Here is a 25,561-nt window from a genome sequence, read left to right on the forward strand (position 1 = left end):
ATTATCTGACTGGGAAAGACTAAAATGTCATTTTTTATCCTGTTTGCATGAATAAATTGGCATATTTGCGTTACAGCAGTATTTACAGGAAGAGAGACCAAAAGAAGAGGTGGAAAGAGCGGACAGATTAAAAGTGAGTGATGGATGTGTATACAGGAGGAGGGATGAGAGGGATGAGAGAAGGAGGAGCAACAACAGTGGGGAGATATGCCTCAGATTATCAACCAGAGTCAGATGCTCTAGAGACAGATAAAGAGGAGGAGTTGACAAGAGCGTGACAGGAGGAGAGACAGAGAGAAAGGGGACGTCTCTGTGCATGCAAGCTGGACTGAAAAGATGACCGACGCCAAAAGCGTATCGTCCACGGAGGTGCCAGAGGGGAAGTTAATAAAGAAGGTCAGTGGATATGCCAAAATATGACTTTGCTGTGCCCTAAATCCTTGGTGCTTAAACTCGACATGGTTTACTGTGGTGACCCAGTGTTCGTCTTCTATGGCCTGACTGGCATGACACACTATGTACTACTAACTAAATAGTAAAAAAAAAGTGTATTTTAGCCACAAACTGAATTATTGTTTGTTTGTTGTTGTTTTTTTTGTGTTCAAGAAAAACATTTCAAAGCAATTACAGAGCTTTTCTCTTAGAGCTGGTACAATAAAATGGTAACACTGTCACCTAAAGAATTCCTTTGCCATACAATTAAACTTCCTTCTCAATAACCTTACTAACCCTAACCCAACATTTAAGGACATTTTTTTTCAATATGTCTCAAAACTATTAGGTGGTTTAACATAAAGTTAGAATGAATTAATCTTGACTTTATTGAAGACCTGTTTGATGGACCAATCCTTTTTCTGATGTGGTCTTCTCCAAACATGACTTTGTACTGATTTGTTTGTGTATGTAAGGAAAAGAATGCAGACCAGACGTAGGAACTTTATTTGTTAAAGGAGAGGTGTCATGGCCATTTCCACTGATCATAATTCCATTGTTGAGGTCTACTAAAATAGATTAATACTGTGCATTTTTCCAAACTCACATTGGTTTCGCATACAGCATCTCTGTAAAGTGTATTCAGCAGTATTCACTCTCTCCACTAAACGGCTCGTTGTAGCTCCAATAGCTCCAGCCCCCACCCTCCCTGTGAGCACAGTGTGCTCTGATTGGTCGGGACGTTGTGAATCGCGCTGAGCTCCGTGGAGGTGTTGTTTCCTTGTTTAGGATACATAGCGAAACACAGCCAAACTCATCCTGAGCACACACAAAGTCACAACCGAAGTAAAAACAATAAGTGTGGCTTGATATTGAGTAAGAAAAAGGTTGATAAACGCTGTGAGAATGGGTCTGCAGAGAGAATTTCGCCGCGATCCCAACTGTCTGTTATCAGCCTGCAGCCAGGGAGGAGAAATCTGCAGAGCTGCCTGCACTGAGTGTGTGTGTGTGAGGAAGTCCGTCAATCAGCGGGGGCTTAACGTAACGGCTCCGCGGACGTAACGTAACAGCTCCACGGATTGGTCCATTTGGTTCCGGGTACCGCATGACCGTATCGCGTCATAGCTCTGGGCGTGGCTGCTGGGTATCCACACGTCACAATGCCCAGGAAGAACATGAGAAAGTTCCAACGAGGCGTTTTGGGGAGGTCTTTTCTGTGTTAGAGTTTTTCTCCCTACAGGGTGTACTTTGAGGGTTTTTGACTCTGCAGACCGTTTACATGCATAAAAACCTTCATAACACACAAGGGGACGGGTAATAACCGGAAAAGCATGACACCTCTCCTTTAAGGAGCAGGCAGAAAAATAGTTATTTTAAATGATAAATTAGATTTGTGTGCATTTAATTTCTCCTCCAGGACAGGAGTTGTGCGAGTTTTTATAGTCTTTTTCTGACGCTTTCCTTTTCAGGACTTCAATGTGGGTGGAAATGTGCAAAAACTTTAATATATGCAGTAGTGAATTCATTTCATTTATTTACCTGCTCTCAGAATACCTGCATGAATAATCATCTCCTTCTAGGGCTGTGCAATTAATCGTATTTTAATCTCGATTACGATTTTGGCTTGCAACGATTACGAAAACAACGTAATCGAAATAAAACGATTATTATTTTTATTAAAAAAAAAAAAAAATGTGATTATTTTTTTTAATATTTTTTATAATTATATTTTTATTGGTTTTTCAGTTGAATTATACTTTAAGTTCAGGGTAATCAACTGTTAAAAACATACTGTTCCAATTTTATTTTTCAATAAATGGATGTTTTCAAAGTAAATGGATAATCGTTTTTAATAATCGTGATATCAATTATTGACCAAAATAATCGTGATTATGATTTTTGCCATAATCGCACAGCCCTATCTCCTTCAGTTCTTTTTTTCTTTTGTGAGACAGCTTTCCCATTTCATGTTGTCTTTATTCATCCCTCATTCTTCAGGGTTCCATCAAGAAGAAGATCGAATCATTAAGGCGATGGAGTTCGGCTAGCTTAAAGAGGCCTCCAAGGCCCAAGGCCAAGACCCTGAGTCTATCTTCCCCAGTGGGGGACCCTGAAGAACTCTGGCTGCAAGAGGGAGACAGGAGAAAGCTTCGACCCATTGTCGACTCAGTCTTCGGACAGGTAGGACTCAGAACTGGGCGTGGCTCCTGGTTTCTTCAGCTGTTATTTCGATTGTGAACAGTCTGATTTGTTTCTTGAATCAGATCTCCAAGCACTGTTAAATTGCAAGTGGTACGATCAGGTTTGTGTTCAGCCCTCATCAACCCATCTGCATGGGTTGCTGTGGTAACAGTTCAGTCATCAGTAGCTACAAAGCTTATGGTGACAAAGTAACATGAGAAATCGAGGTTCATCAATTCTCCCTCCAAACAATCGCACTGTCAAGCTGGGGTGAAGAACATTTCCATTGCCCGAGACAAACTTAGCGCCAGACGAGGCCAGAACCCATTGGGATGTTATGTTCTGACATGTTGTCCATCTTGCTCTGCTGTTTTTTTGCCATTCATATTTTTTCGAAAATTCATCTGAAAAAAAACACTTTAGATTTTGGCTGACATCTTAAAAAAACATTGCTGTTTCAAGTGGTGTTGTTAACCTGTCCGTTATGTCAACGCTGGAGAGCAGAGTGCATAGGACCAAAATACAGAAGACAGTTTCTTTAAATAAAAGTCCTTTATTGGCGATTGACCCAGAATTCACAGAGCTGGGCCAGGCAAAACAAGGCAAAAACCCAAACCTAACCCTCTGAAAATAAAACGTCCAACATAAAGACTCTGACAACAACTGAATGAAAAACCAGAACTTAAATGCACACAAGACTAATCACAAGAACAAGACAGAGGTGGGGAGTGAAGAGAAACACAGGTGACCCAGGTGAACCAATCAGGTAATCAAACAGGAAGCAACAACAGACATACATTTTATTCTAAAAAAACAGGAAAACAAAGACAGATCTTGACATGACAAAATAAAACAGGGAAAACGAATACGGATCATAACACTTTATATGCTGTCTGACAATTATGCGTCTAACTCAGCCAGACATAGTGCTTCTGTCAATAAATGAATGAATGGACATCCCGACACTCTGAGAAGGTGAAAGGATGTCTCAATGCTACAACAAGTTTAAAAGTGCTCTAGATTTCAAAGCATGTTTATGATTGCTGGATTGCCTGGACACAGCTCTTATGAAAGCAATTGTTGGCAGCTTACATTGCTAGTGCCGTTAGTGCCGCTAACAATGTTATCCTGGGGGTGGGGTGCAAAATGGCGGCCTTTAGCTAGCCAGTTGGGCAGCTTTGGCTCAGGAAACAGAGCAATCGGAGGGTGATTCGATCCCTGGCCCCTGTGGTTAACGCGTAGAAGTGTCAGTTGGCAAGATCATTTTGAGAACCATAGTTTAGATGAAATAAGAACCGTTGCTTGGCCTGAGAACAAAGATTTCCAAGGTATCAAACTATTGTTACTGTTTTCAGATAAGTGGGTCCCAGCTTTGTTTGTAACTCGTTGGCGCACATACAAATGCATAAACTCATGTTACTCAACGCTTAGTCCTACAACCGGTTTCTGATCACCCCCCCTTCAGCCGGATTTATTGATTAAACAAAATCGCAATAATCTATAATGTGTGAGCTCCCATGACCTCCCATAGGACCATGAAAGCTAATTTTGCAGAGAATCTATCCAAACACTTGGACAGAACTTACTCTCATTTGATAATAAAAGTCCACTATTCTGCCACAGATGTAACGTTTCCTTCGTCTTTATACCTCTGCATATTCCTTAAAAAGTGTTCTGGGTTGTAAAAAAGTCTGAATGTGTATTTAGATGGACCCTGCCTAAAGAGAAACAGCTACAGTAATGGTTGAGTCTTGTTAGATGTAGATGTGGTTAATTTGATGGTTCATAGAGTGTTCTTGTAATTTAAGGTTTGTGGTTTTATTGGAGAAAATAAAAAATATGTTTTCATTTGATTAAGGGATTAACTAGCCTAACTAACTAGTAACTAGCTTGCTACTTAGCGTTACTTTAACTATCAAGCAGCGTATATTATTACGCGGGGTAAAAGGTTACTCACAAATGTTTTACTTCAATCACTTCTAACTATTTTTCTACTTTGGGATGCTACAAGCCTTTTCAAACTAATTGAAACTGTGTTGTTTAAAACATTGAATATTCAAATAAATACTTTGAAGCGTTCTCAAGAAAAGGCTTGTAGCATCCATAAGAGTAGAAATGCTACAGAGTGAATGTTCTAGTCATGTACGTGGATTCATGAACTATTTTAGCGTAATCTGTCATATTAACATACTGATATGCTGCTTGATCGTTAAAGTAATGCTAAGTAGAAAGCTAGCTAACAGGAAATGCTTAGCATTAAAGCTTTATTCAGGCACTTAACATTTAGAATATCTTTGCTATATTATAGAGAGGCAAAAATACACTTCTCATTCTCAGTTGCCATTGTACACTCAAAACAAAGAATTGTGAGTTACAGATTAGAAGCCTGCATTTGTACTTCTGTCTGAATCTATCTGACATACTGTAGTGAACATTGTAAACTGAGTATTTGGCTTGCATCAGCTAAAAGCATGAAAGGGAACAATGCGGTCAATTTGGGGGACTTTGGGTCAAAATGCCACGTTTAAAAGAACATCATCAACTCCACTTTGAATACGTTTTTTTCTCTTCCTAAATGTTCCCTGTTTAAACCCTCCAGTACTCATAGTGCAGTTGAGTTATCCATACACTCCGCAACAGATGGAGTGAATGATGAGAAACTGAAGAAAGGGAGGGCTGGGATGAAAGATGGATTGATGGATGTCATAAAAGAGAGAAGAGATTGATTGCGATGTAAATGGAGATTAAAGCTTAAAACCAGTGAGAGGACAAGACAGTCGGTTAAGACTGCGTCACTGCAGAGACTGCACTTGAGGAGCAGGATGTATTTTTGTAACGACTGTGTACATGCTAATCCAGGTCCAAATCATTTTAATTACTGAGCGGGCAAATTGTATGTCCCCTGTCCACTATGAGTTATTTTATGTTGTGAATGAGTTATAGGGATTTTTTTCACAGTTTATTTTAGGTTGAATAGAACAAGTGAATAAAAGTTGATATACGAGCATGCTGTTGTTTTCTTTGTTTTTTTATTTGTACCTTTATTATTAGTACAGAAGTTATACAGGACATGGCGGCCTACTCTGATTACTGTTGTGTCAATTCATTTGGAATCTTAACATTTACATATTGTAGGCTCTTCTACCTTTTTTTCCTTCCGTCTTGTGTCTTTAAATCTCCCGTAGACAATAGTTGTCTTAATAAATCATTCTCTGAACAATAGAACAACTAATGCCAGCTTCCCGCTAATTGTTCATTATGAAAGTTGAATATTTTAAAGATATATCACTATGTCGAAACAGATGAACAATGTCTTCCCGTGACTAACTCTTGGCCATCCAAATGGTCTGAGCGTATGTGGAATTGAGGTGGGCTCCGGTCAGAGCTGGCTGCTAGCGACCTGAGACGGCCCCCGCCTGTCAATCAAGGCAGCCACATCTGTAATAATGCATACCTTTAAACCTTAATATAATTACATCTTTTTTTTTTCGCAGGCTGAAAATATGTTAGTTTCTGCTGGCGTTTTTCCATGGAGGTTAGCACATGTAAAATGGCACAAAATTGAATAGGTTCATTACAATATAACATAGGCAGCCAGGTATGAGATGATTATATATTTAATTTCTTGTGAATCAAACCACAAACACTGACATGTACATTTAGTATAAGAATGATCACACATCATGCATATTCTTTTAATTTGGAAAATAAACCCATTTCAAAAAGGATACCATATTTTAGTCTTTTTGTCGCTTTAAACATTTATTAATTTTGTATTTATTCCCCATGAGCAGATGTGAAATGTAGGGCTCCATATAGACTTTAAATTATAGGCATTTTAATAATGTGTTATGGTTTTTCTTTTAGGAAACATACAATTAACAATTTTGACTGATGTCTGAGTGAAAACACGTTCAGCTAGAACTCCCACTGTTAAATGTCAATATGTGTAGACAATACATACGAAGCAATGAGAACAAACCACCAAGGCAGTCTTAGCAGCAACAGTTTCAACGTTTCTGTGACTTTCTATCCCTTTGTCCTATTTTCGGAGAGAATCTCTAATCTGTGTAACCTCAAGCACCTCAGAAAAATGCATTAGCAAAATCTTGACAGGTGCAAGAGGCATTATCCTTCTTTTTGGAATGAGAAAATGGAGATCAGGGAATGTGGGACAACCCAGAGAGCCAAATGTTGTCATAGTCTGTAAAATGACTCAAATGAAATCTGCATCTGTAGTCCAGCACATAATATACAAGGTTCAAGGTTCAAGGTTCTTTATTTAGTCATACGAACATAGCTACAGTGTAGTTATGCCAATGAAAATATTGTGTCACTGGCTTCTCCAACAATGCAACACAAAACACAGATAAACAGAAAATATAGTGCAAGTAAATAGTCAATAGCAATATAAAAAGAAAAATAGTTTAAAAAGTGACATTTTTTAGCAGCCAGATGAATATTAAAGATGTTTCAACTGTTCAGGTGTTTTAACAGATTTTGCTTCAACAGTTCAGGTGTCTTATTGCCTGTGGGATGAAGCTGTCCCTGAGTCTGGTGGTTTTAGTCCGGATGCTGCGGTATCGTCTGCCAGACGGCAGCAGACAGAACAGTTTGTGGCTGGGGTGATGGGGGTCTTTGATAATCCGTAGTGATTTCTTCCTGAGCCGCTGGGAGTAAAGGTCCTTTATGGATGGCAACTCCGTCCTGGTGATGTTCTGTGCAGTTTTCACCACCCTCTGTAAAGCCTTACGATTGAGGGCGGTGCAGCTGCCGTACCAGGCCGTGATGCAGCCAGTCAGGATACTCTCTATGGTGCACCTGTAGAAGTTGCAGAGTATCCTGGAGTCCATGTTGAACCTCCTCAGCCTGCGGAGGAAGAAGAGCCGCTGTCAAGCTTTCTTGGTGATGGTGATGGTGTGAAGAGTCCATGTCAGGTCCTCAGTGATGTGGACACCGAGGAACCTGAAGCTGCTGACTCTCTCCACCGTAGTCCCATTGATGGCAATGGGGGCGTGTCCCTCTCCCTGCTGCTTCCTGTAATCCACAATCAGCTCCTTGGTTTTGCTGACGTTGAGATGGAGGTTGTTATCCTGGCACCAAGATGTCAGGTTTTCGACGACCTCTCTGTACGCCGACAGGGATTAGCTCCTATTAGCATAGCGGTGGGACTTCAAGCTGCTTTCATTTTCTTTGGGTGGCAGAACAAGCTAAAACTCGAGATAATCATGACCTATTTACACATCCAGGAGACAAAAAATATTTATATTTGTTTCTGGCAGCCCTATGAATAGTTACTCTCTTTAAGCTCTGCAATGGTCTCAACACACTCCTGAGAAAAGCTGGATGACGCTTAACATTAAAGAAGCCTGTCTCCTAAAATGTAAATTCCCATACAACCTAACTGCATGAATTACACTTGGGAATAGGTGTTGAGGGAAACACAATTTCTAACGTAGGACTTTCACACAGGAAACCATTGTTCGTGTCAGATATAACGTGTGAAATTAAAAGTTAACACGCTGATAGATTTTATGTTATGTACGTAACTTGCGTACGAAACTTAAGTTGCGTATAATACAAATAAATATTAAAATCTTAACCGTGATCTTTTACTAAAACAAACCAAGTAATTTTGTTGCCATTGTTTTTTGTTTTAATTTAAAATGTGTTTAAAAATGCGACCATAATCTGTTTAAAAATATATATTTATTGTGAAACTGGCAATGCAGTAAAGTTTTACAGGAACTAATTTTTTAATTGCAGACAGGGTTGGCAACTGCAGAGTCAGGTGATAATTGATGTTTTGTAACTACGAGGGAACCTTTCAGAATAAACATCCTTTTTATCCATTGGTGATATGAAAAATAAATGTTTTTTAGAAGTATATGTCATTCCTCAATTAGCATTCATTGACATGTATTCACTATCATTATGTTTGTGCTTTTGTTTAAAAAAAGTGCAAACAGGAAATTGGCTCAGTTAGAAAGACCTGATACAGATTGTCCTTGTCTTTTCCAGTCATCATACCACCTTTGTGTTTTTTCCACTAAACATGGCAGATTGCCAGATGGTGCACTGTCAGTGTGTTAACTTGCCTTCCGAACTTCTCATCTCACAGAAGGCTTGTCAGATAACACTGCACACATTAAATTGTCAGAGGGATTAGCAAACATACATGTATGTATGGATGGCGTGGAGTATATGCACTTAATATTAATGATGACAAATAGGTTCAGCATGCTTGACATTTTTACCTGTGGAATTATGGTATCAAGTGAGATGCAATTTGTTTGATGACACAGATACTATCTGTGAAGGCTGTAGTCACAACATGTTGGTGACTGCACAGCTGCACTCAGTCTCTGCCTAGTTGAATGTGTATGTTACCGTCGTATAAATTAATTAATTTTTGATACATTTTTGTTTCATCCTGCATATGCAAGCATGAAGCACACCCCATCTCAGCTAAAAAGTTGACCAGACTTCCACTAAAGCTGTTAGCACAAAATTCCAAATCCTAACTTTTGGAATTTGTCCATCGTGTTGTTTACTGGATTTTTTTTTTTTACGGCTTATATTCTCTCCTTGTCTTTCGAGCATCTGGTAATGCTTGTTTTTGTCGAGGGATAGAGCATGTATTCTCACCCAGCTGCTGTTTAATGTCTGAAAAGCTTTGTGTTTGTGTGAGACAGAGATTTAGTGCCTTAATAAATAAAAAAAATATTATTAAAATATTAAAGCTAAATACTTCAGGGAAAAACATTGTATTTCATTAGCTGGACAATTTTAACGGGATATTTTTCCTGCTTAATACGTCTTCTTTCAGACTAGGAAAACAGACTGGGAAATAAAATACTCGAAATTCACATTTAGGTGTTTCTTTGTCTATTTGTGTTGGCAGATTTTTCCAAATTTGACCAACAAAAATAATTAGATAATGCCTAAATATTATATCGAAACTTATAAATAAAAAAGTTATCTGGAGAAATAAACAAGTTATCTGGAGAAGTTTTTTGATAACACCTATGGTAAAAACCATATTAACCTGGGGTGTGTGCGTTCCTTTATATCTTATCTATACAAATGTTACATTTAATACCACCCTAAACCATTGTTCGGTTACATGTAGCATGATGAAAATAATGTGAAGCATTTCTGTGAAATATGTTGGGAAATCTAAGCTGGAAAAAAAAGAAAACATGACAGGACTGAAGCTTCCATTTGCTAATCTGGTGGCTGTCCAGCTGGATCAGTAGGCTAAGGCACACACAATTATATAACAGAGACACTGGTTTCAAATCCTTTGTCACAAGTCATCTCATCACTCCCTGCCCTCTACGCTTAATAGGTTCTCAGTGGAATTATTTTCTGTAAGTCCATAGAAAGGTCAGGCTGCGGGGTCAGCAGGAGAACCGTGTCTGTCGGCACTCGCTTCTCCATCCTGTGGTGTCTCTCTTCCCTCTTTCTGCTTAGTATGCCGTCTAAAAATCACAAAACTGTTTCTGTAACTAAAAATTGATTTTTGGTTGTAAGGCATGATGCTGACATCTGGTGATAGCATGTTAGTATTGCAGCACAGTCTGAGTGCATAATAGCTTTAGCGACAAGCTAAGCTTTGCTGCACTCTTCTGGTGAAACATCGACATCGTAACCACTGAAAAGCTTTCCATTTATAAATGCTTACAGAAGTAGTAGTATTTACTTGTCGTTTTTGGGGAGATTAAACAAATACACCAGTGGTGCTGTGATAAAGAAATGCAAGACAAACTGGTAACGGCCCGTCCACACAGCGGCGTGCGCTTCAACGCTTCTGCCCATTCACTTTGAATGGGGTGATGTCACGCTTCACCGAACTGCATTGTGGGAGTGAAGCGTAGCTTTGCTCGCTGCAAAAGTTGAGCAATGTTCAACTTTTGAAGCTTCTGCGGAAGCGTCAGCCAATCGAATCATATGCCAGTACAAGCTCTAGTCTAGCCAATCAAACCGCGTGCTTGTGTGTCCGGGGCAGGAGATTAATGTGATTGGTTGTTGGTCGAGTTTCAGCCCCCCCCGCCGGCAAGCTTCAACGCACGCCGCTGTGTGGACGGGCCGTAAGAATAATCAGGTATCCTTTTTTTTTTTTTTTTTATCTTTTTGGGCTTCATCTTAGTGAAAATGTTGAAGGGAAGAAACAGAGGGGATGACACACGGCAAATGATCCCAGGCCGGATTTTAACCTGGGTCATCTCCACGGTGACCAAGCCCCAGTACATGGGCCACCAGCTCAACCCAGTCTGCTATATGGCAACCCTGAATGGTTATTTTAATATATTGCTAATTTCTTCTGCACTGGAATCGTAGGATAAAATTGGGGTCAAACTTGGTATTGTGATCAACTTGTGTTTTTTTGTTGTTTTTTTAAAGGCGTTAATGTTGACAGCCATAGTTTATTTCCTCCAAAAGCATGTAAATGGACTGTACTTATATAGCGCTTTATCCAGCTTTTACATACTACATGTCACCATTCACCCTTTCATTCCTCATTCACACAGAGCAGTGCCACTTGCTCTAGTAAGCTAACATTCACACACATTCATGTTTTCATTTTAAGTTAATGCCCAGTTATTTATTAAGCAATAAAAATGGTTCAGAATAACAGCAGCAATGACGAGAGATTAACACTTCAGTATTTAATTAAATGGATTATAATAACATGGGATAAAACTCAAGAAACACAAAAAAGGTTTCAAAGAAAGATACGGAGATACACCGAACATGTGTTATTATAGCTCTCCTTAATTGACCACAGGAGATTAGGGCTGTACTGTATGTGCTCAGCATTGGCCTTACACACTGTGCTAATCTCTGGCACACACACCACACGAGCAGCATCGGAAGTATACAGTTACAGATCAGGTGAACACGTGTATCAAAGCCAGGCAGATGAACAGTATTAAAAAAATATATATACCTTTATGTACTTAATTAATAGATGACAAGTATTAAGTTAAGAGTTTGCTTTTGGGAAAACATGATTCATGAAATAGGTTAAGGAATTATTATGGAAAATAGGGAATAAATTATTCAAGAACAAAATAAATCAAGAACAAAAAATCTAAAAACATACAATAAAAAAAATATAGAAGAATATTTTTCTAGATATGATGTTAACAAGAGGAAATACAGACGGTATTACATAATAATGTAAATGTTACATCGTATTCAGGATCAGATATACCCTTTTCAAGTTTCATAAATGGTAGTTAAGTATGTTCAGACTCTTCATGGTTCCTCAGTTTGATTTCCTCCATAGACTCAGGGTGGCTCTTCCGAAAGATGCCGATACATAGCAGTGGAAACTAAACTATGGTTCTGAAAGGTCACAGCAGGTCCTGATTGGTCCCTCAGCTTGCTGCTGTATTGACAGGCTAAACCTTACCGAAGTGTGTTTCATTCAGCTGTGAGAGTGACTTAAAATGGTGTTAAGTACACATAGGAATTGGGCCATTAGATATCACTTTTGATAGTTTCATTAATATTGGAAATATTATGGACAGTGATCCACACCGCTACCTTTCACTACTGGGATAATCAATCAGTTGTGAATTCCCCAACTCTTGACTGTCTGACAAGTCAAGAGTTGCCCTGTAGTAGTCGATGAGACACAATACCAGTTTGAAACGTCCAATACCCAAAATCCCTAACCCTAACCCTAAATGGGCTAAAACCATAATACTGCACCAGGGAATTATAAAATGTTTCCACCTACAAAAACCTATGCAGTTAAATTAATTTGACGTGTGCCGAAAAACATCCCTACATATAGTGACTTTAAGCCTCTTACACACCAAACAGACACCAAAAAACACGTCCCGACGGAACGTCGCCTCACGTCGCCTCACGTCGCCTCACGTCGCCTCACGTCGCCTCACGTCGCCTCACGTCTCCTGCGTCTTGGCCATGTTTCGCACTGGAACACAACGCAAAGACTTCAGCCGCCGACCAAGTTGCACATACGAACTGCGCATGCGTGAGTGGCAATAACTCTCCTTACCAGCAGGTGGCGGTAGTGTGTATTCGTCATTCAAAAGAGGCAACAACCGGAAGACAGACTGCGTGATACACAGAGAGAAGAAGAACAGACTGTGTGATATAAACAAACAACAAATAGAGCGTGCGTTCCATTTTCACTCTACAACGAGAAGCTCATGGGGCTTTCCCGAACCTGTGTCGAGAGCTGGAGTTAAATGAAATCTCAGATTTGCTTCTTAATAGTTTGTTTGGGTCCCTCACTTCCGTTTCGCTTCTCATGCACTGATTCGCTAAACTGAACAGCCAATCGACGGCGGAAGGTGTCGGCACGGCCAAAAAGACACAATGGTGCAGTACACACCAATCTGAGTAGGGCGACACGATGCTCATCGACGGCCCAACATCTATCGACGCCGATAATCGGCTCGGTGTGTAACAGTCTTTAAATGTAAAATCTACTCAGCAAAGCAACAACTAACTAGAGCTGTCAGATATATATAATGAAGTGGAAAGTAAAACAACTTCATAGCACTGGTGTTTGCTTAAGTTTTCCTCTAGATAACAGAGTAAAAAGTCAAATCGTGCTGTAATCTCAAATAATATGCTCTTGTTTCTTTTTATTGTAAATCTGTGTTTTTTTCTCTTTTCAATTTCCCACTTTCAGAGAATTAAACTAAATTGCTAGTTTCAAATGAAAAGAATATGTTCAAACAGGCCATAAAGTAGAGGCGCCATACATACAAAAAATGCAGATAGACGAATGAATAAAAGGTAATTCCTTCACGTTACTTGTTCATATCTTTCCACTTCCATCAGCTCACTGTTTTTCAGGGTCTCTGTACTTATAAAACAAAAATAAATAATCTTCTATTGCTCCCACTTGAAACTCGTATTGCCATGGCCTGTCAACATAACTCTTTCCTTCTAATCTGAAATGCCAGGGATTAAACAGGCAGCCAACTCTCCATCCATAAATCTACAATCCCCTCCCCCTTTCTCTCTCTCACACACACACACACACACACACACACACACACACACACACACACACACACACACACACACACACACACACACACACCTAAACCCACTGATTTCTGCTAGTCTTTTTGATGTTTTGGGAGGCAGAGAGTGGGAGGTGGGTGGGGCGGATTAGATTAAATTGGTCTAAAATCAAGAGATCACTCATGGCCGGGGGCCGACAGATAGAAACAGTGTGTGTATGTGAGAAAGAGATAGAAAGGGAGAAACAAAATGATCCAGTCAGTCAGAATCTGGCAGCAGCAGGTCGTTCAGCCCCGATATGACCCGGCTCTCGAACCCTACCCTCAGTCAATCTCCAGCGTCCTGCTGCTTTTCCATAATATCACACTACACCACGTCTCAAATCTCATCATGACAGCCTCCAGCCTCCATCCTCCTATAGGACTTTAGGATTTAGCGCGACATCATATGCCTCTACCTTGCCTCTCATTTTGACCAATAGGATCTTGGATGGTAGCAGGTGCACTGAGGGATCCTCATTCGCTTCCAGGAGTATTGGTGAAGTATTTGCCTCACTGGGCATGGAAGACGTTGCCCCATGGAACGCACTGGATTGAGTATGGATTTTGGACTTTTATGTGACAATTAATCAGAGAAAGACAGGAAGAGGAAAAGAGGCAAAGGTACAGGGGAGACGTGTGGGGACAGGAGGAGGGGAGGACAGGAAGAAGAGGGCAGGGAGATGGGAAACATAAACAAGGCTTCTAAAAAGAACGGTAAAAGAAAGAAGGTAAGGGTTGATTTCATTCCTTTAAGCTAAGAGAAACCGATTTATCAAAGTATGTTTGACTACGATATAGTTTGAATTTATTAAGATATTGAAGATAAATGATTTGTAAGCCTGATCATTTGTGAAAGTTAGTCCCTAATCCTAACGATTGACAATTCCCCAGCTAAAGTTGAACTGTAAACATCATCTTACGACCATTTCAACAAATGTTGGTTCTTATAAATCTATATTCTAAAAAGCACAAGACTACAAATGGTCTTGTGAATTGCAAGAGACGGAATTTAAGTCGTAACGTGGTCTGGGTCCTAATTCGGTTCGTTCCCCTCCTCTAAGGGGGAGTCGTCTGTAGAACGAAGCGGCGCCCCGTTGGCTGCTGCCATGCTGGGGGGCATGGGGGGTGCAGGTGAGCTTGACACGGATGACGAAGACGAAGGAGCGAGCGAGCGGGACTTCGACGAGCCCCTGTGCGCGCTGGTTCAGAACTGCAACATGCTGCACCACCTAGTGGGGCCTGCTTGTATCTTCCTCAGACAGAGCTTTGCACAGAGCCAGATTGTATGTATAGCATTCACACACACACACACACACACACACACACACACACACACACACACACACACACACACACACACAGACACACACACACACACACACACACACACACACACACACACACACTATGGAATAATCATAGCCCATAAATCTCTTCATCCATCCATTTTCTCAGTGGCGTCTAAGTACAAGTGAAGGTGAAGTTCCAGCCTATCCCATCTCCACCAATTACAATGTCAACCCCCGACCTCATCAATCCTATATACCTTCATATCATAATATTTCACAAGAGGTTATGTGATTGTGCTAGAAGAGCTGTTATAGTCATTTGATTTACAGCTCTTTGAAGGCAGCAATGTACCTTTTGTTTTTAGGGGGCGGGGCTACGAGGTTTAATTTGAAAAGATACGATTTTAACTTTTTTCCTTTTATATCTGTGGAACAAGTTTAAGAGTACTAAATGACTTCCTACCAGTATAAAATCAATGATTTTCATTATAGATATACAGAAGGTTACACCATATCCATCGAATTTACGCTCTGGATAAAGTCCGTTTTGTAAAAAAGGTTACCCTGCTTTGAATGCGATTTATACAGAACTTAATATTTGTATGGTTTTTAGTTATAAGTATGATAAACATTTCTGAAGGAGAGATTTATTTGACTGAATACAATGTATCAGAATAAATAGTTATTTGTTCTAAAGGCAAGTACTACCGTCAGAAATATCCATTATATTATAATATTCCAAAATAATATGATCACATAATATAATCATGCAAACATGGTTTTCAAGTATACCAGTAAAAGAGTAATACACTAGGAAAGGTTCATTGTTATAACTCTATCTAACCTTAAACTATTTTATAATAGGTTTGCAAAGTTATTTCAAAAAAAGAAATATATATATATATTGTTGTGCAATTGTGTGACGGATTTCTTGCACATACTGTATATCCTAGTAGAAGTACGTTGTAAAAAGGGGGCCGATTGTACTATAATGACTAAGAAACTGGCCTCCCAATTGGTCTAGATTGTAATTAAGATCATGAATTCATTTTCAAACAGTGCTAAAGATAAGATGTGTGCCTTGCATGTCTTCTGTAGAGATGGGGGGGCATGGCAGAGATCAATAACAGAGTAATTTCCCAACAGAACAGCTAGCAGCGCTAATTGAAAAGAGCCATTAGGATGATAGTGTATTCACTGATCACAGCTTTACTGAGCTATAGGCTTCTGAGGTATTAGAAGACCTTTGGCTGAGTCTATGGGAGAAAGTTATTATTTTAAGGTGTAAGGACACCAAAACTTGAGTTAAAAGGTGAGTGAATCATGCCCCTTTCACACCAACGCAACTCCGGTTCAAGCTCCGTGCTAGAGCTTTTCTGGTTCAGAACCGGTTCTTCGGTTTAGCGCCGGCTCTTTTCACACCGCTCAGAGCCCGACTGGTGCTGCCGCTGCTGCGTCATGACGTCACAGTTTACGTCGCTGAGTTTCTCCCCAACGCCGGAGCTCACTTCACAACAACAACGGGCCGGGGACTGCGTCGGGTCGACGATCGTGTTGCTTTTAATCATACGAAGCCAGATTAAATTAAATAACGACTTCTCCAACCTTATACTTTTCTCCAGAGTGCCGTGGTTCATTGTTTATTAATGTGTTTCAGCGGCATTTACCGACCGCTGCTGGCTGCTCTTCAACGGGAGTGTATTCTCCCGTTAGCTCCGGGTTAGCTCACACGGCTCTAAAGTATTCACTGTCTGACTGTCACACAAGCAGCTGATACATATCCCCAGTTCCCCTTAAGTGAATGTGTGTCAGTCTGAATTGACGCTGTTTGGCATCACAACGCTGTTATGAAAGTTTCTCTGGTATAACATGGGTGATGTTAGCATAGCAACCGAAGCTAAACTGACTACTTGCTAAGCCGTTTTCTACAGGCACTTTTTACCGGCGTATTTTTCATTATGATTCTACTTGTGATAGTCGGACATGACAACCTGTGCAGCCCATGTATTGATTCCATCCGATAGCTGCTATAATAACAAACAACACGTCTGCCTGCTCTCCACAATGATCAATAACAGCGAACGGATGGTCAAAGTAAGGTACAAATAAACAGAATCACACGAAGCCTGGTTAGTGTTGCCTGACTTTATAAAGCGTGTTTTTTTTTACAAGTGTGTGGTTGCGTTCTAGTCACTTTGCTCAGCACTACTGCTTGTTACAACTTTTATTTGCCGTACTCGCTTTAACTGTTAGCTCAGGTTAATCTCGCCCCCCTCCGACGTACGCGTGACGTATGCGGTTCTTGCTTCTAGACGGACAACTTTTTGGTGCTCGAAACGAACCGGATTCCGGAGCTATGACGCTGCTCCGCTGCGGTGTGAACAGGAAAACCCGGTGCTTTTCAAGCACCAGCACCGAACCGGCCCTGAAACACCGTTGGTGTGAAAGGGGTATAATTGTTGGATTATCTAAATGAATGATCAAATAGCTACCAAAAATTAAAAAAGTACCTACAAAAACTCAAACATCCAATCAGTCTTAGCTGTACTTTGTGTTAAGTGCTAATTAGCTAGCTGTTAACATGCTAAACTAAAATGATGACCATGTGAAACACTGAGCCCATAGCTAACCAGCTGTTCTATGTAACCAAACAATACCAAACAAATGTATCCAATTGTCCACTTGTAGACAAAAGCCCCGATAAATTGGCATTCGCTCTACATTTTCAAAGACGCATCAGAAAGATTTGTTGCAGACAACCAAGTGGTATATTAGGTACCACTCTGCGGTTCCAAATGTTGTAGTGTAAACAGTTTTGACAGCAAAGCCTCCAACCGGCTCAGCAGAACAGACGATCCTTGCTGCCCACATGTCTCTCCTCTATATTATATTATTTTTCTTCCCTGTTTTTTTTCTTGATGAAAATGATCAATGTTAGAACTTTCTTTCTATCTATCTCCCAATCAGCGTCTTTTCTAAGCTACAACATCTAAACTTGTAGGACAACTTCTTCTTATGGGTTGGGAAATGGGATTCCTTGACAGAGAACACAGATTAGTCTATAGGATGGATATAGTGAGAGTAATAGCATTTACTATTTGTCAATCCCCCATAATCCCCTTTGTACTCTAAAATGGCTGCAATGAGCGCAGTAACAATCGCTTCTTGTTTGTACTAACACCCTTTAACTATTCCTTTGGTGTAAGTGGTACCTTGTTTTTGCGACATGGGAGAATTACTTGAATCTTTACTTTAGGAAATTGTAACTCCAACATGTCTTTGCTTCAATAAATGTTGTTAATGCTGGGTTGCTGTTTTTTTGTTTTTGAGAGCAATCAGAGTGTTGTTTGGGAATAAAAGCAGAAAAGAAACACAGATGGTAGCAAGAAAAACATTTTCCTCACCGCCTCTGTGCCTGAATTTGGGCTTAAACTGACAGTCACAAATGTTCAGCCAAAAAGACAAATCGGTACACGGTGTGCAGGTGTGTACGTATTTGTTAATAGGGTACTGGTCGAACAGCAGATGACAAATGCAGATGAAAAAATCATTGGAAGATAGGAAAATGAAAAACCGATAAGCCTTCGTGATTTGTAATACAATTTACAGCTGTAATCTCCCTGCCACTGTTCTCTCCCATGTATCCTCTAATCCAGGCCCGTATTATTCCTGTTGATGATGTGACAGCATGAACAAATATATCCATGCATCAACTTTTGGCTATGCAAAACAGGGTGAAGCCAAAATCAAATACACTGTAAATGATTTATTGGTGTGTGGCTGTAGCTACGTGTTACTGTTTTAACTCAGTTCTAGGAAGTTTAGGCTCCAAATTAGGGGATGGTTCTTTGGGTTCCTCATAATTGTATCAATATACAAAGCCTTTTATGAGTTTGCATGCATGTATTGTGAATATGGACGTGTATGCATTTTCCTGTATGTTTGTGAAGGGATAGGGTTTTCCATGATGCGTTTGAAATGCTTGTTGTGGACCATGCATAAGCTAAAAGCGTCTGCAATGAGATTGGACACAAGCTTTTGTGGCAGATCAACTAATAAGGTTATAAGGGTCAGTCAGATCAAAACCCAAATAATCCCGCAATTGAATCTCTGCTTAGGCGTCCGAACAGGGAATAAACATGTTTACAGAAGCAATGGAACCACTAGAACCTAAGCACTTAATTTGTTCTAGCATGTTATGTCATTGTGAAAATGTGCCTGATCACAGAATGAAAGTTTGTGTTTGACCTGACTGGCTGTCCATTTCTCTCTTTGTGTGGGTCTATTCTTCTATCCGCACCACTGCAGGACAGAGATCTACGACCAGAGGAAATGGAAGGTAGATATCAAAAGCGTAATCAAATCATAGCTCTTTCTCTCCCTCACTCCTGTCTTCTTCCTTTTAATCCTGAAACCCTCTGTTTGAATCTGAAAAAAGTGCTTTACTGTAAACTTTCCTTGCCCTACGATTTCCTGACTTTGGAGAAGATCACATTTTAAACAGCAACAAAGAAAAAAGCATGGTAGCACTTACTAATAACGCTACTATAACAAAGGTCGGTAGCACTTTATATTAAGGTACACAAATTAACCATCAACTAGTTGTTAATTAACATGCATATTAGCAGTATATTGGCTCTTTATTAGTCATTATAAAACATGTATTAATGCCTTATTCTACATGACCATATTCTACATAAGCCATTAGTTGAGAGTTTTTCCTCAAAAACCCTCTAATTAGTGCTTATTTATTGCAAGTAAGGAAGTTGTTGTACATGAGTTTTGGTCTTAATATGCTCTGCTCAATATGGGCCTAATAAGGCAGTAGTACCACAAGAATAGTAATTCTCCCATAATAACACTTAACAAATATCTATTCTTATGTAACAAAACATGAAACTATAAGTGTTAATTGTGTCTAAATAACTCAAAATTAGGTATTTATATCTAATAATATGTTTGGGGGTATTGACAGTTCAGCTACCAATAGCAAGGTGATATTGACCTGTATGTTTCATATTTGCACATTTATATATTTGTAAAATTTGTACTGAAGGTTAGACAGGAAACTGGGTAGGCCTATAGGAAGTAGGAGAAAGTGATCTGAATGGCATGGCAGTAGACATCCATGAGTAGACTGCTATTAATTTTCCCTATGCAACCTGAAGAGTAAAAGTGTCAAGTCCGTCAGAAAGCAATGACTGTAAGTGTAAGTGTATGCCTTACACTTGCACTGTAAGGATTAGTAACGTGTATTGTGTTTATGTGATGACATTTGGAGATGTTAAAACACAATGAGAAAATGCGTTAGCATTCACGCTAGCATTCGTGCTAGCGTTAGCATTCGTGCTAGCGTTAGCATACGTGCTAGCGTTAGCCATAGGCTACTAGCCTGTATACGTGTTTATTGCACAGCTAGCATTAGCTATATTTACCTATATATACAGTCTATGGTTTACACTTAGCGGTCCTATGTGTTAATCTGTGTATGTTACACTTGCATGTATGAGATTGCCTTGTAACTTCTTTTTTTATAGTTTCACTCCGTTTGAATGTCAGTGGACTGCAAATAAGTCAATAAAGGAGCATGGCTGCTCATTCCCTGGCTCTCAAAAGAGTTTGGCTGGCTGTTTAATCTATGTTCACACTGAGACAGTACAACACATAGAGAGAGCAGTACACCTATTGTGTAAGTACATACAAGCAGGTCACACAGTATGATCACAAATACATAAACTCTGTTAAAAATGTGTTTTTATTAAAAAAGTACAGGCTGCATATGTGTTCTCAGCCTTCGAGAAACTTGACATGTTTTGGTACATGTATGTGTCTGAACCTCTCTTTAGTGGTTCATTAATAAAACAGATATTTCAACGTGTGCCTACTTTGTTCATGTACTGTTGAGGTTAATTTCAGTAGTTGTGTGCTATAATGTATAAAGTGTGAAGAGGAGGCAACTTTAGAATAGGGAACCTGTTCAGGTCAATTAGAGTCAAACTACTAGCTTATTGGTTATGAACAAGACTTTAAAATAAGGAACATGTTCTTAGATATAAATTAGGGCTGTCAAGTTAACACGTTAATAACGCGTTAACGCAAAAAAAAATTAACGCCACTAATTATTTTAACGCGATTAACGCATGTGTATTTTTTGTCCTCGGCCGCCGTAGTTTCAGAGCGCATCGAGTGTAAAATACCATCGACAAGCTGATGCTGACAGCCCCGCTCCTGCCGCCCGCTTGTGGCAGACCACACTTCCACGCTCACTGGCAGGCCCGGACTGGCCATCGGGAGGACCGGGAGGGAGTGTGTATGTGTGGCGCGACTCGCGCGAGCGAGGCACATCTTCCGTGTTGTTGTTGTTAGCATCTGGTGCTAGCTAGCTGCGCTAACGGATATAAGGAGCTGTTTCAATGACATTTCGCCGACAACTGCGCCGAGCACTTGACTTTATGCAGGTAGCCAGACAGTGGGACATTGTACGAAAAGTCAGCACACTCAGCACGGATAGTGCGCGCAACATGATTGCAGCGTCCAGGCAGCTCCCATTCGAGCATATATGCCTTGAGCTGCACATAGCTCCAACGATCCATCACAGTGTCCACACACACACACACACACACACACACACACACACACCACACACACACACACACACACACACACACACACACACACACACACACACACACACACAGTATTATTGTATGAGAGAGGTTCCAGGTTGAATTGAGGCGAATATTTGTAATGTTCAGAGGTTGTTGTGTTTAATATTCATGAGAATATTTGTCATTGTTCAAATGATAATAAACAAACATATAAAGCATATTTGTCCACTCATATGTTGATAAGAGTATTAAAAACTTGAAAGATATCCCTCTAAGGTACATTTAGAACAGATAAAAAATGTGTGATTAATTTGCGATTAATCGCGATTAACTATGGACAATCATGCGATTAATCGCGATTAAATATTTTAATCGACTGACAGCCCTAATATAAATACCTAATTTTGAGTTATTTAGACACAATTAACACTTATAGTTTCATGTCTTGTTACATACGACTAGATCATATTTGTTAAGTGTTATTATGGGATAATTACTATTCTTGTGGTACTGCTGCCTTATTAGGTCCATATTGACCAAAACTCATGTACAACAACTTCCTTACTTGCAATAAATAAGCACTAATTAGAGGGTTATTGAGGAAAAACTCTCAACTAATGGCTTATTACTTGTAGAATATGGTCATGTAGAATAAGGCATTAATAAGTGTTTTATAATGACTAATAAAGAGCCAATATACTGCTAATATGCATGTTAATTAACAACTAGTTGATGGTTAATTTGTGTACCTTAATATAAAGTGTTACCCAAAGGTCTTCTAAGTTATTATGTATTCAGTACAAATGATAGGTAGTTAGGCATGATTTATACAGATTTGGGGGCCAGGTTGTCGCAAAATCCTATGGGAAGGTGTTTATGGTTTCCATTTAGTACTAGTGCAGTTAAAACAGTAATTAAGATATTAGCATTGCACTCCTACAACAGTGTCATTCAAGAACTATTAAAGCAGCAAATATAGAGACTGAACCAATTATCACCACCATTGTCAATTTTTTCTGCAAAACGTAACCATCATGAATTGACAATCACTACAATTCTACACATAGCGAGCTTTAACACGGGATCCTAACACGTGTGAGTATACCCTTAGAATCGCAGTGTTTGTCGAGCACTCATTCACTCTTCTCCATTGTATTTTCCCTGCAGAACTGCGTGAGGCATTCAGGGAGTTTGACAAAGACAAGGACGGCTTCATCAGCTGTAAGGACCTCGGCGAATGCATGAGGACTATGGGATACATGCCGACAGAGATGGAACTGATCGAACTCAGCCAGCAGATCTGTAAGTCCTGCATGCACAGAAGTAAAAATAAACACAAAACAGAATGAGTGCATCCTTCACTTCCCATAACACACAGCTCAAATGGCTTTTTTCTTTTTAGCATTTAAAGGTCCCATGTCATGCTGTGTAGCGAGTAAAACTCTAACACAGAAAAGACCTGTCTATGACAACCTGGTCTCACCAGAATGCGTGACTCCACCACGACTCCTTAACACCGCATTGCGTGGTGGAGTCACGAACTTTGTTACATTTACGTGTCTGCACCACGCAAACAACCCCAATGTAAAGTGAATGAGGCTCCTTTGTCGTGGTGCACACACGCATTTCTACAACGTCCAGCAGTGAGCTTTTATTCTATAAAACGTTTTTAAAATCTACTTTATAGCTTGTAGTAACTCACAGGAGGCTTCTTTTATTTTATTTGTATTCATAATAATTTTTATTTTTCGTCAGAATGTATTATGGTGCATTAGTTATGAATTGTTGTTCTCAAAAAACAGTGCATTGTGTGTAATACAACTGTGATTTTTATTAAATTAGTTCGTTTTTAAGGAAGGCCAGAGCTTCAGCTGTGTCAAAGAGATTGTTCCCTTTAGTTAACGTTATTTAAAAGATAATTATATTCCTATTTGATCAAGTCCCCTTTATTGTATTACGGACCCAAAGAGCTGAGCGTCCATTCCCATTGGATAACAGAGCATTTGACACCCGGAAGTAAGTATTCTCCTTACTGTCCATTGATTTTATTTACAGTGATATCTGCACTACTCATCAACTCAAAAACACCAGATTATCCTTGTTAATTACACAACATTGATTGGTTTAAATTGTGTACAATGCTTTTGTATTTTCCCCTTTCGATTCGGAGAAACAAATATTTGTTCGTAGTGTGTGGATGGCAGAAGGCACTACACTACCCAGAATCCTCAGCTATGGGACTACACCATGTGCTTAGAACGTGTCCTACCCCCCCCTTAGGTCACAGGCTCCTCCAACAGTGCAACACAATAAAACAGATAGGCTACACAGAACAAATAGTGCAAGTAAATACAAAAAGAAAAATAGTAAAAAAGTGAAATAGTGCAATAAGAGTCTATATACAAGTGATTGGAATATGATATATTAGATAAATAATTTCTAAGTAGCAGCCAGATGAATGTTATGGATGTTGTTTCTAAGTTCAGGTGTTTAATAGTCTTATGGCCTGTGGGATGAAACTGTCCCTGAGTCTGGTGGTTTTAGTCCGGATGCTGCGGTACCGCCTGCCAGACGGCAGCAGACAGAACAGTTTGTGGGGTGATGGGGGTCTTTTATAATCCTGAGGGCTTTCTTTAAGGTTAACCTGGTATTTTTACTCCACTACATTTATTTTAGTTACTTTACAGATTTGGATTAATGATGTGAAATATAAACAACCCTTAAATCAGAATTTAGTAAAATTCAGTGAATTCAGCCAACAATCAGGCGAGATATTTGGTAGTGGGTGCTTGAGAAGACTAAATATGTATCTGCAGATCCCTAAAGCATATTCATTACTCGTTATTCTCTACTAATAGTTAATTAAAAACTGTATATAATGGCTATTTTGCACATCCCTTTCAAGATTTCAAGATTTTTTAAGGTTTATTGACATATCATATACACAACTACGGTGTAGTTATGCAATGAATGAAACACTTGGGTCACAGGTTCATCAACAGTGCATCACAAGACATCTATCGATATCTGTGTACCTCCACCATTAAACATATTCTGCACATTTCTTATACTATCTACATACATCTTATAAGAGTATAATTAATATGTATAATATCAGTTAAAATAAGTGCTTCAACATAGTTAACATTGAAGGAAAGTTGATTGTCAAGTTCCAAAACAAACCATGCAATATATTAGACGTTAAGTACTTTGTCAGGCTTAATATCTGTAGATACCCCCAAAGCTTTTTTCTTATTTAAAAGAAGACCTTAACCTAAAGTATTCTTTCATGTTTAAATAAAGCCTTATTAGTTTGTCTGTTTTGCACATCCTCCTATCAGGCACTAAACTGTTTTATTGTAGAGATCACTTACAGTATCTTCTTGATATTTTCTATTCTATATTATTTATATCATTGACCTTCCACTTTCCCACTATATTAAGAGTATGTACTCTTAATATTTAAATGTTTTCATCAAATATAACACATTCAAAAGTGCTTTACAAAAATGAAAGACATTAAGAAAAAGGCATTTTAAAACAGTCAATAAAAAGCAACCCAATCTACCTGCATTGCATTACTCTAAACGTGTAATAACGTGCTTTAACCAGTAGGAGGTGCGGGTTAAAAAACTGTCAAGTTTACAGTGTTAACAAAATAAAATATACTGCTGTTTCTGGTTTAGTTTACGACGGATATATTCTGTTATTGTTTTGATATTTGTAACACAAAAGCGATGTAAAAAACCCACAGCAACACAGAAAAGATGGTCTTAACATGACCCAGCGGTCTAGTAGTTAATAAAAAACAATAATATCAAAACAAATTATTACTACTAACTTTATTGTGAAATTAAAATAGAACGGTAAAAGAATAGTTTCCGGTCCATTCTGAGGCCCGATCTCTGTAGATAAATAAAGAACTACGACAGATGTGTAATGTTTAATGCAGCCAAACCATTCATTACAATGCATTCATGTGATGACTTTC

The 25,561-nt window shown here is 39.3% G+C and overlaps 1 protein-coding gene across 1 annotated transcript in view; it reads left to right on the forward strand.

Annotated features, from left to right (window-relative positions):
* The first annotated feature begins 274 nt into the window (after positions 1 to 274).
* Positions 275 to 25,561, forward strand: part of cabp2a (calcium binding protein 2a) — a 36,415-nt gene continuing 11,128 nt past the window's right edge. The window contains exons 1-5 of the mRNA XM_034130097.1: positions 275 to 396; positions 2,431 to 2,613; positions 14,735 to 14,956; positions 19,271 to 19,301; positions 22,738 to 22,872. Coding sequence (XP_033985988.1) covers positions 337 to 396; positions 2,431 to 2,613; positions 14,735 to 14,956; positions 19,271 to 19,301; positions 22,738 to 22,872 — 631 coding nt within the window. The 5' untranslated portion in view covers positions 275 to 336. The remainder of the gene's footprint in view (positions 397 to 2,430; positions 2,614 to 14,734; positions 14,957 to 19,270; positions 19,302 to 22,737; positions 22,873 to 25,561) is intronic.

Source organism: Trematomus bernacchii, unplaced genomic scaffold, assembly GCF_902827165.1.
Source record: "Trematomus bernacchii unplaced genomic scaffold, fTreBer1.1, whole genome shotgun sequence".
Taxonomy (NCBI): domain Eukaryota; kingdom Metazoa; phylum Chordata; class Actinopteri; order Perciformes; family Nototheniidae; genus Trematomus; species Trematomus bernacchii.